This window comes from Salvia splendens, chromosome 2 (assembly GCF_004379255.2).
Source record: "Salvia splendens isolate huo1 chromosome 2, SspV2, whole genome shotgun sequence".
NCBI lineage: Eukaryota > Viridiplantae > Streptophyta > Magnoliopsida > Lamiales > Lamiaceae > Salvia > Salvia splendens.
Window position 1 is genome coordinate 11,989,132 of NC_056033.1, and position 16,716 is coordinate 12,005,847.

The 16,716-nt window shown below is 34.9% G+C and overlaps 2 protein-coding genes and 1 non-coding gene across 3 annotated transcripts; 2 read left to right on the forward strand and 1 right to left on the reverse strand.

Annotated features, from left to right (window-relative positions):
- Positions 1-233: 233 nt before the first annotated feature.
- LOC121765542 (7-deoxyloganetin glucosyltransferase-like) lies at positions 234-2,512 on the forward strand. The gene is made up of 2 exons (XM_042161737.1): positions 234-1,049; positions 1,489-2,512. The coding sequence occupies exons 1-2, from the start codon at positions 533-535 to the stop codon at positions 2,412-2,414; spliced, it is 1,443 nt and encodes a 480-aa protein (XP_042017671.1). The 5' UTR covers positions 234-532; the 3' UTR covers positions 2,415-2,512.
- A 9,108-nt stretch (positions 2,513-11,620) lies between these two features.
- On the forward strand, positions 11,621-11,705 carry TRNAY-GUA. Its single transcript is given in 2 exon segments — positions 11,621-11,657; positions 11,670-11,705. It is a non-coding gene; the product is annotated as a tRNA-Tyr (tRNA).
- Positions 11,706-11,851: 146 nt separating this feature from the next.
- On the reverse strand, positions 11,852-16,440 carry LOC121762269 (outer envelope protein 64, mitochondrial-like). The gene is made up of 13 exons (XM_042158092.1): positions 16,048-16,440; positions 15,758-15,910; positions 15,482-15,606; positions 15,135-15,260; positions 14,752-14,934; positions 14,426-14,570; positions 14,000-14,168; positions 13,584-13,718; positions 13,241-13,441; positions 12,927-13,054; positions 12,790-12,841; positions 12,562-12,631; positions 11,852-12,209 (listed from the first exon to the last, which is right to left on the reverse strand). Exons 1-13 carry the CDS (start codon positions 16,284-16,286, stop codon positions 12,127-12,129), a joined length of 1,809 nt encoding a protein of 602 aa, XP_042014026.1. The 5' UTR covers positions 16,287-16,440; the 3' UTR covers positions 11,852-12,126.
- Between the last annotated feature and the right edge of the window lie 276 nt (positions 16,441-16,716).

A 16,716-nucleotide genomic window follows, 5' to 3' on the forward strand; every position in this document is an offset into this window, starting at 1 on the left:
TGAGGCCGAACTCTTTGGTAATGCCGAACTCATACTCTTCCTTGGGCTTTGGGCTGATGGGCCGTCATTGCTGTCGGGCTTGTTTAGTACGCACCCCATCAATGGTCTTAGAGAGACAAAAAATTAAGAATTAACAAATATGGCACTAAATTAAAGCGGCGGCTTCCATCAAAATTGTTGGAGGTGCAACCACACCGTAGCCGGAAAGAAGACAGTAATACTATTTTTTAAGTATGGGAGAGAAATTAAGGGAGAGACAAGTGGTAGGCGACGTGATGGAGTTCGAGTCTTCAATGTATCACCCAATCATGTATAACAATGCATATAATAATATAAAGATCTAGACGTGTAAACTAGAAGGGTGTAAAGTAGTATTGAATACTATCTTCAACTATTACCCAATAAAAAGAAGTCAATAATCAATCGTTCTTCAATAATATAAATCCCCCTCGCTCTATCGTATCATTTCATATCATATCTCCTCAACCTCAAGTGAGTGTAGATTGAGAGAGAGGTATCAACTAATTAATCCATGGGTTCCATTTCGAAAATCGAATCGAGACCCCACGCAGTGTGCATACCATACCCGGCGCAGGGCCACGTCAACCCCATGCTCAAGTTAGCAAAGCTCCTCCACCACAACGGCGTCTTCGTCACCTTCGTCAACACCGAGTACAACCACCGCCGTCTCATCAACTCGCGCGGCCCCGCCGCAGTCGCCGGCCTGCCGGACTTCCGCTTTGAGACAATCCCCGACGGGCTGCCGCCGTCCGATGCCGACGCCACTCAGGACATCCCCTCGCTCTGCGTCTCCACCACCACCACCTGCTTGGAGCCTTTCTGCGACCTCATCGCCAAGCTCAACGGATCCGGCGCGGGGGTTCCTCCGGTGAGCTGCATCGTCTCCGACGGCGTCATGAGCTTCACGCTGAAGGCGGCCGAGCGGTTTGGGCTGTCGGAGGTGCTCTTCTGGACCACCAGCGCATGCGGTCTCCTGGCGTATGTCCACTATAAGGATCTCGTGGAGAAAGGATATACACCTCTTCAAGGTAAATTAATTCCTCTAAATGTTATTTCTACAATTTAAAGTCTTATTTACTTTTTTCTATTTTTAGTCAGAAGACCGCATAATCCAATAAATCATCACACTAACATTCTAAAATCAATAAGTGAAACTCACATTCTATTAATTATTTCCATCAATTTTCCTTCATAAAATTAAGCAATTTCATTAAATCCGTGCTGAGTCAATACGAGACTATAAATGGCCGGCAGATGGAGTATTACTAATTTATAATGTAACACACACATGGACTGACCTTCCTAGCTGAGTCAATATGAGATAATTGGGCAGAGTAGATAACTCATCTATCTTGATCTATCTTGTAGTTATAAGATAAAAAATAATAATCTAAAATGTGTGTTGTTATTATGTTATGTTTATTTATCTTTCTTATCAAACCCCGCATTTATATTATATACATGCAGATATGAGCCAAGTGACAAACGGGTATCTAGAAACAAGAATCGATTGGATTCCAGGAATGAAAAACATGAGACTACGCGACATTCCGAGTTTCATCAGAACCACAAACCGCGAAGACACCATGCTCCAGTTCCTGATCCAAGAAGCCGCCGCAATCCCAAGAGCCAAAGCCTTGATCCTCAACACCTTCGACGCGCTGGAGCACGACTCTCTCTCCGCGCTCTCAGCCCGCTTCCCGAACGTCCACACCGTGGGCCCTCTGCAGCTGATGATGAACCACATCCGCGACGACACCCTCAAACCCTTCACTTCCAGCCTCTGGAGAGAGGAGGTCGAATGCATCGAGTGGCTCCACACTATGGCCCCCCAGTCAGTAGTCTACGTCAACTTCGGCAGCATCACCGTCATGACCGCCGACCAAATGACCGAGTTCGCCTGGGGGCTGGCCAACACCAAGAAGCCGTTCCTGTGGATCATCAGGCCGGATATCGTGGCCGGGGAGTTGGCCATGCTGCCGGCTGAGTTCGTGGAGGAGACAAAGGACAGGAGCATGCTGGTGAGTTGGTGCCCGCAGGAGCAGGTGCTGAGCCACCCTGCCGTTGGGGGGTTTTTGACGCATGCGGGGTGGAACTCCACTCTGGAGAGCGTGGTGGGCGGGGTGCCGGTTATATGCTGGCCTTTCTTTGCGGAGCAGCAGACGAATTGTCGGTACAGCTGCGTGGAGTGGGGGATGGGGATGGAGATTGACAACAATGTGAAGAGGGATGAGGTGGAGTTGCTGGTGAGAGAGATGATGGATGGGGACAAGGGCAAGGAGATGAAGAGGAATGCTTTGGAGTGGAAGAGGAAAGCAGAGGAGGCTGCTGCGCTTCATGGCTCATCCTTTTTGAATTTGCAGAAATTTATCAAGGAAGGGCTCTTGCATTAACATATCTTGGATTTTGGTTATTGATTTCATTTTCGAGTTTCTTTGAAGAAATAATGTTTGTTGATTGATTAATAAAAAATGAGTGTTACAGCATGTTAGATTTAACTTTCAAAATATTGCAATTAGTTCCAAAATTTCTGTTTATTCGGTGATCAGAAGAATGAAGTGGATGATTCCAAATCGAGCCGATAAAAAAAAACAAGTAATTTTCCATCAGGGAATCAAATTTATCGTAGTGTGTACTGACTACGTAAAAACATTATTCGAAGTCAAGAGAATTACAAGCCAATTTTGCATTGCATTGGTTATTAGTACTCCACTTTTTCGGTTCCATTTTAAATGATTCATAGGTTTCCATTCTCCCGCTTGCCAACAAATACCTAAAGGAATCATGTGCATTCAAATCCAACACTACAATAAATTGAGGTACAACTACATGATGTAACCTTTGTTCCCATGGCCATGTGGATGCTTACTGGCAGAGCCAAGGCCTTAATTAATCGCTAAACGATTGGTATTAATAGGAGACAAGAGATATTATGTGTAACCCTACTTAATTAAAGTCGATTCATGCGTAAATAACTTATTTTGAGTTTTGGCATTTAATGCACCGGAATCTATCAACATATAAAGTGCTAGTTTTTTGGACTGCCACGTGGCACTGTTTTTGGCGGGAAACTGGCATTCATTTTCTTTTCTTTTTTTTAATACTTTTTGCAGGCTTTATAGTAGAATCTTTTTAGTTATTTTTTTAAGCTTATGTTTTAGACTAATTCTGCAGATTTTGTAGTTACACTTTTGGTAGGGGGCGCGTTAACATGTGGGGCCAGTTGGAAAGTAAAAAAATCATATTTTGTGTTGCAGACCTATTTTCACTTTCTTGGCCTTTTTTTTACCTATTTTCTAAACTATAGCACATTATACATCACAATTGCACTAATAATACAATATTTATATGAACCAACAATTACAAATCGAGATTTGTGCTTTTTTCTCCTCTAGTCTTTTTCTCTTCCAAACAACCCAACCTGAAATGAAAATTCATTTAATCTTTTGCACAATTTATATTAAATTCAGAATTTGCTCACAACTTTTATTTAACTAGATAGTGCATGTAAACTTTGATTATCCTATGTGGCAGAGCTCACTTGTTGTATGATATTTATTTTGTCTGCATACCTAATTCGAAAATTGTTCTGCAATAAATGGCTCTCTTAAAATTAGTGCTTAATCTTCCATTTCCTATGCAACCTGATACATAAATGGAAAAATATATTTAAAACGGTTAGCAATATAATTAGTGAACTATTTTTATATAAATCGGTATTAAAATATGCTTAAACGGTTCTGTAAATTAAAAACATAGCATGAATTTACTTTCTTTAATATTTTTTTTAAACTTCTAAGTGATTTCTAAAATTGCAATTATTTGATACAATATGAATGATTAAAATCACGAGTTCAATTTTGTTTTTGGAAACCAAATACTAATGTTTTGATGCATCTAAATATTGGACTTTATAACCTATTTTTCAGCATAGTGAAATGAAAGACTAATAACGCATATAAGTCTTATGTTTATTGCTTAATAACCCTAAACCCTAATTAATTGAAAGGCCATGAAATCTATTTTAAATCTGCCTCTAAGACTACTACTGAAGTATGATTAATTATAAGAACTTTAAGTTTTAAACCTAGAATGCAGGCATGAATGATAGAATCAGAAGTTATTTGGTTTGTAATATTAATGAAAGAATATAATATCTTTCGTATCTTGTTATTATTAGTTCTTGTTGTTTGCTGATCATGAAATATAGTTGCTTCAGCTTCCACGCATGCCATGTCACATGTGGAAGATTGTAATAATTGTGTATCTTGGCTTTTTTATCTGACTGCTTTCTCTCTCTTTTTTGCTGCAGAGAGTGGCTCCTTTTTACTGCAGAGAGTGTCGGCTGTTGTGTTCTAATAGGGTTTTAGGCTGGCTTTTATTTCACTGACATGCCACATGTATATATATTAGAAGAATAGGTTAGACATACAAATAATAAAATTGTCCTGAGTTGTATGTTTATAACCTTATGAAATTAAATGAGCCTAACCTTACTAAAGTCATATTCTAATTTCGATCATGTACATATATTATGCATAAAATGAGTGAGAAATATTTTAAAAATATTTTTTAAAAGCATGCAGTCCAATATTATTAATTACAGAAAATAATATTTAAGGTTTTTTTTGTTTTGATATGTGGAAATACTCACTCATCATTGTGTCTTATTGGGAAACTGCATTGGTTTATTAAACAGCATCCTTAGTATTTTTTTCCTATAAATACCTTAGCAACTCCACAAATCTCACTGAACACTCATTCGTATTCCACAAATCAGTAATATCAATAAGTGAAAATTCAGTTAGCACCAGTTTCTCTTACAAAATCACCTCTTTTTAGTTCTTTGTTTATGTTCTTGGCTATGTTCAAGTTATTTTTACATTTTTTGTTGCTGTGAATAGTCGTTGATTATGCAAGCACTTCTTAGCTGACTAAAGAACAGTTATTTTTACCTCATCTAACATTTTGTTTGCATTATTTGATTCCTTAATCGTGCTGCCAGTTGTTGTGCCTCCATTCTTGATCTGCATTTTCCTAAATTGAAGTTATTTTAGTAGTTTGTCAGCTCTTTTCATGAGTTACTGATCCTCCTATATTTGTTTGTTTAAAACATGAAGTAGTAAATCAAGAATGACACCTTTCATAACCTTCCTTGACAATCTTCAACCCAGTTTCTCTAACTCTATCACCAAGGTCAGATGTGTCCAGATTTTTTATGGATATTCTGGTGACAAGAATGATTACAGTTTAGAAGTTGTATTTCATGATAGTAAGGTATGTTTAGTTTGAGAAAGCAAGGTATGTTGTCGAAATTGTAAGGAGACAACAATATGTTTCAAACATAGGAATATCTTTTCTTTCTTTTTTTATGTATAGGGCAACAGGATACTCTTTTACCTACTGAACATACTCTTTTAATTAATACATACACATGTTCTAACCTTCTCAATGTCATTGCTGCAAATGAGCTAGTCATGCTTATCAACTTCAGTCTACCCTTCCTACGCTCTCATCTTTCTTCATGTTTTGAAACGTTATGACTCTGTAGAATATGACATAATCATTTGCTTAGATAAGGTCAAAGGATACTCCCATAGATTTATGTAATGATATAAAGCATTAAAAAATCATATTACAGGTTAATACCTTAGAGACTATTAATCAGTTTTAGACCAGCACTGTGTGGAGTTTTATTAAAATGCTAATCTTTTTACCATTTTCAGATATTACTTGAGGTATACCTCAAGGCTTATGTTATGCATATCAATTTCCTCACCTGCTCTAAGTCATCTTTACAGTACAAGTTCTAGACTAAGTAATTGCACCTTCAATACTATATCTCCCATAATGTTCTAACTGATTTTATCTAAGTTTAATTTCCTTAGCAAATGTAAGACCTATGTGGAGAGAAAGTATAAGTATGAATTTAAGCACAGCAATCACACGAAATATGAGCATAAGCTCATTGCTAAATCTTGTATTAAATCTTTAAATAATCTGAAAGTGTGAAATAATTTGTGCTTTACATTCTGATTTAGCACTGAATGCCACTGACACTTTTTTCTATCAGTTGGTAGTTATGTTATACTACTAACTAATATAGGAATATATACAATACTAAATGGTTTTGAAGAGATAGTTAAAGAGATGAATAAAGAATAAAAAAAATTAAGAAAAAGAAGAAAAATTAAATCTTGAGACAAGTGCAGTATATTATTGAATCTTGGTAAGACTGAGATTGAAATATTTCCAAAAAATGTATATTTTCTTCTGCAGTGCGTGCAAACATGAAATATTTAAAAATTTTAAAATATTGTCATATCAAAAAAGAGATGGCATACATGACATTGTATTTAAGAAAATTCTATAAATCTACAAAGTGAATAAAGAATTGGAGATGGATAAAGAATAAAAAAAATAATAAGAAAAAGAAGGATAATGAATAAAGAATAAAAAGTGCAACAAAACAAAACCATGACAAAAAAACCAAAGACCACTTACTAGACGTAAAGGCCAATATCTGAAATGGTTCAGATTTATTTTAAAATTTTAGAAAACCAATGCCCAAATTGACTTACCAAGGAAGTTTCGGTTCTCTATAAATACCAGTTCCAAACAGACACTATTTGCACACTAACTGCTCAAATGAAAACAAATAACACCATATTAGAGGTATTTTTTCACCAATCTGCATTCCATCGGGAAGTATTAAAGGCCATCACTGCAAAAACTCAGGCCAGGATTGTTAGGGACACAGGGAAGAAACAACCATTACCTGATGCTGGCCAGTGGCGGAAACATGTAGTTTTTTACAGTATCATCTTGCTTTTACATATTCTTTGCATTCTCATTCTTCTTCTTTTTCAATTAGAGGTGCTTGCCAATTTCTACAATAGAGAGAATCGAGTGGTTGAAGTAGTTAGTTTCACACAAAGGAGAACATCTGCAGGTAGCTATATCATTTTCTTACTCATTACCAACTACTAATAACTTAACTGAAGATCAATTCCAGAAATTGTTGTGAGCACAAGCAATCATCATGCAAGGTCTATTGTCTTACAGTTTTGTTATGGAAATAATTCCTTGAAGAGCACAAGAAAGTACCACCAAGTATAGGGAGAAGAGCACATAGCAAACCCACAGTACAATCATGTCAAATAGACGGGTCTTTCAGAATTTTGGAAAGCACAGGTCGTGCAAAAATCAGCAAAATATAAACTTAAATACAAGAACGGTTATGGAGATTTGTCAGTGTTATGTTTGATTGAAATAACCAGATTTTAGAGATTGTAGGCTTCAACTTTAAACGTATAGGTATCAAAGCAGGGATGAATCCAATTTAGCTTCACAAGGGGAAACTGTTCCACCTCAAAAAAGGAGAAGGTTGCAATGAGAAGAAACAACCATGTATCGAATATTGTAAACCAAGTTGGCCAAATCAATAGCTTACCGTAGCAGTTTTAACATTATAGGCTACAACTTTAGAGATTGTGGTCTTCATAACCAACAGAAAAATCTTAAGCATGGGACAAACCTGCATAACAAGGGTTCCTAGGAAGTTTAACATTGAAAATGGAACAAGCAAGAGGCCATGTTTCCAACTATAAGAAGACAAACAAATGGACTACGGAAAAAATCATCACTGCAAAAGAACAATCGCAGCCGGTAAGCCTTGATCAAATGCATCATGCCTTCCACTTTATTTCCTGCCATCCATAAAAACACTGTTATAATTTATATAATTACATGTACAAATTACTATATGAATTTTATTCACTGTCTATTTCACTTATCTCATTATTTCTTGAAGTTTTTGGTTTATACCTCTAGTGAACAATCTGCAAAGTATCTAATACTATACTATTAGTAGTATTTTTCACATATATGATTTGTATGTTTACATAGAATAGATGACTAGCCTCCAAATTTTGTTTGAAATCCTACAGTTTTCGAATTTATAGCCACAAGTTGCAGTTACTTCTTTTTTTGCATAATTCTTTTTTTAAGAGTAGAGTGTCTGAAACCCTATAATTTTTTAAATGATATCCTAAATGGGTCAGCCCGAATCCGTTTTCTTTTTTTACATTTTTGTTATGGTTTCGAACTAGGGTTTGTGCCCTTCTCTACTTAGAGATTCTCTATATTGCTTCTGAAATTAGGGGAAAAGCATTGTCAATACGAGTATATAAAACTTCTTGACTATTTTAAAAAAAAAAAATCGATCCAGAATTAGGCGATTTATGCAGATTAAGGAACGGAAGGGCAAGAAGTCGTTACATTTTTCGGCTGATTGTAGTGAGGGAGGTAATTTCATCTGATTTTAACTAGGGTTCGGAAGAAATCCAAACGGTGCCTCTGTTGTAGTCGTGTAGGGGATGGATTTGGTCGATCTATGAGAGTGCACGATTTTGGACGGAGCCTGAATCTTTTCGTTGATCACGCCGTCGCCGAAAAATGAAAAAATAAGAACTTCTTGGTTGAGTAGCTGGAGTGGTACACGCCGCCGCCGATTGAGACTGCGTTTGAGACGTCGCCGGCTGAGAGTGCGATGTAGTCGTAGCCGTCGCCATTTCTCTCAGTTTGTTAAAGCTGAATAGGTAGGGTTTCGTCGATGGAGGCGCCGCTTGAAATGGAGAGGAAAATGTATTTATATGGTGTATATTATATGTTAATAAATCCTAATGTATTTTAATTAGCCGCTTTAATTGTATTAGTGTAATCTTAAGTTGATCAAATTTGGAGAATATTGTGTTGGGCCAATTTCAATTTTATTAGTTATTGGGCTTATCATTTATTTTGCCCTATGATTCTTAATAATAGTATTATTCTTTATTTAAATTTTGTAAGCTGGTCTATGTAAAATGTGCATACTCATTTGTGAGAAATAAGGATTAGTAATTTACGTTTTCTCAATATAGACTTTTTTTAATGGTCCATTGTAAAATAGTTCCATTATTTTTCTGTTATTTACTTTGGCTGCTAACCTTTTATTTAGTTCATATTTTTGGAGCTTTTATATATTCTAATTCCAATTTCGTAATATTATTCAAGTTAATTATTATGTTAATAGTTATTAATTTATTATTAATTGTTTTATTTGATATGAAATTTTTTATTTGACAAATTTAATTTTCTTATTTTATATATTGACATATATTTGTTTAATTGAATGAAATGATGAACTATTTTTCATTCATATAATTTCCTTTTTTTTCTTCTGTGATTAGGAATACATTTTCCTTTATTTGTATATCTTATTCTATTTAATTCGTGTATGTCCTTATTTGTTATTTTTTTATGGTGCCACCCCTGTATTTGATATTGGAAATTGTATATTTTAATATTGTAGTATGCTGAATATGAAATGTTTCATTACAGAATGTTAAGAGAATTTCAAATGTATGTTTGTTGTTGTTTATAATATTTTTAAGTGTTTATAATCTTATTAATACTATTTTTAATTAGTTAATATTTGTCTTTGTGATTTATTTTTCTATTTGATTTACCTGTAAAACAAAAGATTGTTAGAAGTATATCAACAAATTTCTTAAATCCAATTAAAATCAAGATAAATATTCGATTTTTAAACCTATCTATTGTAATTGAGATATTCTTATAATTTGTTCATCAATCAATTTCAAATTTTTGGTCCAAACATTTCGAGCAATTTTGCATTTCTGCAAAAAAAATCACAATTGTTAATAACATATTGTACACGCTTATTTTGAGAATTCCTACTGATGTCTATAGACATCACATTTTCTGAATCATAATCGATCTGTTTTTTTGAATAATTAATTTAATGTTGAAACTTTCATTGATTGCTTAACTAAAATCAGTCAAAATATGAATTTATGTCTTACCTTGGTTTGAAATCCTTCGATTTATTAAAGAAGCCTTTGAATTATCCTTCTTCTTCATACGTTGTTGGATTTCTGTGAATCCTTCTTCTCCAATTCTTCTATTTCTTCTTCGCCATCTCTTTGAACACCGATCTGTCCCATTTTTACCGATCAATAGAATTTGTGGTGGATCGTTGCTGTCGATGGGTTTTGCCGATTTGAATCCTCTATCGGCAATTGTGCTGGGCAATTAGATGTCGGCATAGGCGTTCTTGATTTGATTTTTGCCGGTGAGGAGTAGATTTTGGTGTTCTCTGATTGTTAAGGCATTTTGGATTAGGGCTTTTAGGATTCTGTAAGTGTGTTATTTGACTTTGGTTTAGGGCGACAAAGATGAGTGTGTGATTGTGTTTTAGACCGTGCTATGCACGGGACAGAGATAATTAATCTATTTGATTGTACTCAAAATATGTTTGTACTAATATGATTAATGATCATTAATCTTTTTTTTTATTTAGAGACAATTATTAAAGTTTTCTTAATTTAAATTTGATTTTAATGCTAACGTAATCTATTTGGGTGAAAAGGTTTGGGCCGTTTTTCTTTATTTTGTTTTCAATTGTTGGGCTTTTCATTTCATTTAGCCTACTCTATAATAATGAATTTGATCCAGTTCATAATAATTTAGTTGGGCTAACATAATATTTTTGTTAGTATTGAATATGAAGTTTTAGATTTTAGTTTGTAAAGATGAAATTGGTAGCAGTAATGATTTTACTGTTAATATAGTGTATAAAGAAGTGTTTCAAACTTATAAATTTTTTTGTTTTTGTGTTAATTCTAAGTGTTGTTTCTACATATGAAAATGTATGTTTTTGTCCCCAAAACTAATGAACTATTTAATTATTTTAAGTCTTAGATTAATAAGTGTTGTATGATTTTTTTTCACAAATTGAAAATGTACTTCGTATTAAATTGTGTGAGATGTGGCCCTTTTTTAGATTAGTTCGAGAGGATCATGCTTCTTTTTAATTTAGTAGTAAATTTTCCTTTATTCATATATCTTATTTTATTTCATCTACCCATCTTTTTTTTATTTCTTTTATTTAACGTTACTACACTCATATTAGATATTAAGATTGTATAAATCGTATGCTAAGTATGAAATGGTTCATTTATAGTATTTTGAGATAAGTACATATTTTTTTTGTTATTGTTTATAATGATATGAATAATTGTATAAATAGTATGCTAAATATTAGAAATTATAATCATATAAATCACATGCTAAATATGAAATGGTTCATTTGTTTTGTTGATCGAATTTATAATGAACTATTTACTTTTTTCAAATAATTTTATTTATTTACTTTGGTATTTAGTATTTCTCAATCTTTTGTTTGTATATCCTATTCTATTTCTATTTTTTTTCCTCGTGTCCTTTCGTTACAGTGGATTGATAAATTGATAGATGTAGAAGTATGTTTTTTAAATCTTTATAATCTTATGAATACAAAATTTAAATAGTTTCTATTCTTGATTTGCAATAATTTTTACATTTTTTCTATATATTTTTTAATTGATTTAATTTCGTTTAAATATATTTTCTTATTTTTTGAAAATCATTTGGCCTGTGCATAGCACTGGTGGTAGCACTAGTTTTAATAGTACTTGAGTTGGAATCCGCTGGCTGCTCTACTTGCGTTGTTGTATTTTGTTTATTTATATATACTCTAGTGAATCCTAAATACCATCCGACCTTAGCTCAGTTGGTAGAGCGGAGGACTGTAGTTGTTAGCTGAAATCCTTAGGTCGCTGGTTCGAATCCGGCAGGTCGGATTTTTTGAGGTGCCTCCTCAACCTCTCAACAAGTTTCAACTTTCTGTTGATATAACTAATATTGTAGGAAAACATAGTATGCTTTTGACATTTCTGCTGACATTATATACACATTTGTCTCTCAAACTATTTTCCTCTCTTATTAATGCATACATCAAACAGTAAAAACGATGTAAATCGATACTTGAAAAGAAAGTTGATCAATCCACTTAAAACTATGGATATAAAATAATTGCAGGAATGACCAAAATTTAAAAAACTAATCAAGGCCCATCCCCTTATATGTATATGCTCGGTCAGAATTTTCAAACCTTAAACCCATCTATATATAGTCTTCATCAGAATTTATACGCTTTGACCTCCGTGAAACAATCAATACTAATATTCCAACGAGTAATCAGCAGATAAAACTTCTATAGCCTCAGCGGATCAATTTTAGCAGTCTCTTCTCAGCTTCGCCAGCAGCCTTATTCTGAGGCTCCAAAACAAGTGCGTGCTTGAAATCTGTCAGTTTAACCATCAACAAACAGCCAAACATATAACTATATTGTTGTAAAAAAATGACTGGCATATGCCTATCTGGCATAAGTGATGTGAGTTTATCTGCAATCTATTCCAAGTCTTGAAAATTCTGTGTAACTTAGTTATGCAACTCTAGTCCTTTAGTCAGTTTAATATATGGAGATCTAGGTATTTTGATTATGAAGCTAACGATATAAAATTAAGAATATGATCCTTTACAAGGTAGCTGCAAGAGGCCATCAAATGAACAGAAACACCTATGACCGGGAAGTGAATGCCGTGAACATGTAAAACATATACAGCAAATGTGAAGGTTGATGAGTGGTTACCAAACCTTGAAGAGCAGCTCTGTGTAAGCCCAGTGATTCTCTAGCGGCTCCGCGTCTTAGATAGGCCTTTACATTCTGCATTTAGGGGAGGGACCGAGTTATGAATTGCTAGAGTGAAATAAGCAATTTGTCATGATTTTACATAGACAAGACAAAAGTAAAATGCCACATATATGGACTCATCTGACAACATATATAACTTTCAAATCCTAAGCATAATAAATCTAGCTCACCTTCTTATCCAGAGAAATTGCTTTGCTGCAATCCTCTTCAGCTTTTTGGAAACTGCATAGTAATCTGTATTAGAACATAAATTCAACAGCATAACATCATGCCGACTAAAACAAACCAAGTACATGAAGAATCACACCATCCCAACTCCAAGAAGGAAGCAGCCCGGTTGCAATAATATGTTGCATTTGATTTGTTCAATTCTATCGCCTGTGTATAGTAACTTGCAGCCTTATTCCACTGCTTACCTTTATAAGAAGCGTTCCCCTGCAACATGGAACAATCCCCAAATGACATATAAATAAAGAAGAGAAATAGGGAAGTTATGTATTTAAGTATAATAAGCGTGCATCATATATAACAAAAAGGTATTAGAGACAAGACTGATGCAGAAGAAGAAAATTGGAAGTTGAGTGCATCAAACAAACACAAAAGTAAGTTAAGAGAATGAACCTTTTCTTTTACAAGCTCAGCAGCATCCATGTTACCATTAATATATGGTAACGGTAAGTAACTAGAAATAGTACCTACTACATCTTGAAGAGATGGATACATGTCCAAAACAGTATCAAGCAGGAATTTATCACTTCCATGAGATGAAATAAATGATATAGAAACCGGACTATCATCATGTGTCCCAAATGGAATGGTAACCTGAACATCAGAAAACAGAAACAGACATTTATTTTCAGGTGGGAGAGAAAATGACAGATAGATAAACCAGACAAACTTAATCTGGGAAGGTTAGATAGATAGGAACATCAAGAAGCATCTGAAACCTTGGAAAATTAAATACCTCACAACCTCTTGACATACTTGCAATGCTCAACAAAGAAAACATTCTGTCGTAGAACTCTACTCGAAGACCTTTTTTAGAGTTCAGTCTGGGTGGAGGATCAGCTACTGTTGGAGTTATTAATATCCCATCATCCTTAAAAGTTGAGAATACAAATAAAAAACAAGTTAGATAAAGAACAACTTCAAACAACGTAATTGGCATAATTGTTTGCACTTTACAACTTCAGGCTTCTATTACCAACAAAACTCTGTCATGGATCACGTAAATGAACCCCCAGTATTCACTATATTATTAATCTGGAAAGCATCAATGCATCAACGGCACTCAAATATTCCCAAAATAATCCTAGATATCTCCATCAGTCCTAAGATGGAAAAGCAATCACCTGGATTGCAGATAGTAGTAGTTTTTACCTTTAAGAGGCTCTTCAGAGCTGCTCGCATTTCCATTCTGACTTTATATAGACTTTTGACATTCTCCTGGACTGTATTTATTGCTCCCCAAACACGTTGCGAGACATCAGCGCCTAATTTTGGTTTGACTGATCTAATCCAATCTTCATGATTTGTTTTGAACTCATGTCTGAAATACAATAAGCCTGATTTAAAAACTAAACTAAAAAATCTAAAAGTAATGCTGCAACTGAATTGAAGGCCAATCCGGTGTCCTAACGAAATGAACTTTTCCTTCTCAGCCTTCTTTAGAAGATCAAAGAATTTTGCTAAATAAGCTGCAGAGAGAAGTTACAGAATGATAAGCTACGAGCATTTTCTGGCAGGTGGATCAAGATATCATAGTCAGATTGATTTTGGGAAAAAAAATCATGCATTTAGCAATACCTTTGTAGTAAAAGCATTACAGAAGACAGTGCTCTCAAAGTGGATATTCCATTTTGCAGCCCTTCCGAATCCTCAGAGAAAATTTTTAGGCTTGGAACATGTGAAGCGATGTACTGCCCGAAATTAATATGCTTAGGTGTCTGGTCTGCAAAAGTTAATATAAACAAAAGTATAGCTACTTCAACTTTGATTATTAATTATGTAAAAGTCCATAATTTCAAAGGGAAATACTGATAATGATATTTAAAACTTCTCCAAAACATTCTGTCTAAAAAAATTGCCAAGGAAGAAGTTCCAGAGTAGATAATTGCAAAAATGGAACTCACAGCCAGATAACGTCACTACTGTTTTGCTAATAACATAAACAGCCTTCTGCACAGGGACCTTAGAAAGCTGGAACAGATCATCAGCGATTAATATGCTTCTTGTCCTCCTAGGCTCCAGTGGACTTAATTGAAGTAGAGCATGTCCCAAGCGATGCAAAACCAGTGGATCAGATGTCAAACATCCTGAAGCAGTGATGCTATTATTATAAATTTTCATGAACAGAATTGCTAACATTATCATGATGATATAGAAGATCAACATATAATTCTGAAATCCATCCGCACAAAGTAATCATGAATGAGGAGTACAACGATTCAAACAGAAACTGCAACCAATGACGTAAACGACAGTTTTCTAAACATAGCAGGGTTCATGTGCATACCGATAGTGTCTAAACTTTGAGAATTTGGTGACACCCCAATAGTAGATACAGTACCATGAGAGGGCCTGAATCCGATAATGCCACAAAATGATGCTGGAATCCTTATGCAACCAGTTGTATCAGTACCTACACCAAATTACATATTTTTTCAAATATAAACCATAGCCGTACTTATTTAAGTGAACACAGTCTCTGCAGTTATCCAGGAAACGGAGACAATGTGATATCCAAAATACCAATAAGACAATAAGTAGCTCATCACACATGTAGATATATTCTAAGAGTCATAAAAAAGGAAAGGCTTAGTGATCTAAGTGATGTAAATCGAAGGAATTAAAAGAACGTACCCAGAGAAAAATCTACTATGCGAGCTGCAACAGCCGCTGCTGAACCACTTGCAGAGCCTCCAGGAAAATGACAAGGAAAACGAGGATTTACTGGGGTTCCATAACTTTTATTTTCCCCTAATAGCCTTTAATCATTATCCAACAGCAATAATTAATACAATAATTCAAGCATACCGTATGAATCAAGCCATTCATTGGAATTTGGTTTTTCAACATCTCATTTGAAATTGAATCAGATATCAAAAGTAGCATAAAAGTCAGGTAAAAAGCTAATACCCAAAACCAAGTTCGCCCATGACTGTCTTGCCTACACAAGTCGCCCCATTTCTTAGCATTGTTGTTACAACCAATGCTGTTTTTTCCGAAGCTGCTTGCATCCTCTTCCAATCAGCACTTCCATGACCAGTCACATAGCCTTTAACATCGATACTACACATCAAAAACAAGTCAAGGATTACACATGAAAGAAGAATCAAGAGTTTTTTGGATGATGAGCTAGATTTTGCATGAGCATAAACCAAGTATTTATTAATTGGAATATGAATACAGAGCAGATTATACAGTACTTGTCATTGATCGCGAATGTAAGACCAGAGAGCGAGAGGGGAGCAGCGGGTGGCGGAGAATGAGGAAATGGAAGGAGCTGAAACCTATCGACAAACGCTCCGAAATCCTCTTTGACGGAGCTCCTGGCTCTGAGGCGACGCCGTTGGACCTCCGCGAGGATTAATACTCCGGCAACGCCGACGCCGATCACCACCCATAGCTTTGGGTTCGCTGCGTTGAGATGCAGTGATTTTGACATGGAAAACTGCAGGGCTTAGAATCAGCGAGCGAGGAGACGGTTTTTGACTCGATGCAGAGAATTGTTGAGCAAGAAAGAGGGTTTAAGATAGGGGTTTAACGATACAGAAATTTCGACAGGGTTGTCGGTAATCTCTCTCTCCGCTCCACGTGGAAACAAAAAAGTTTAAACATAATATTTGAAAGAAAAAAACGGTGATAATCATTCCTATTTCCATTTTATGTCATATTCTTGAAATTAGTGGTAATAACATCTCGATAATCTTTTACTTTTCTACTAATTTTGGAACCGAAATTTTCCCAAGATACGGAAGGTTTTTTCGGACATTCATACTTGTTTATCTCTCTCACGTTTATCAATTTTTTTAGACTTTATGTTAAATCATATCTTTTCTTTCTATATCTTTCCCTCTCTCTTTATTTCTCCATTT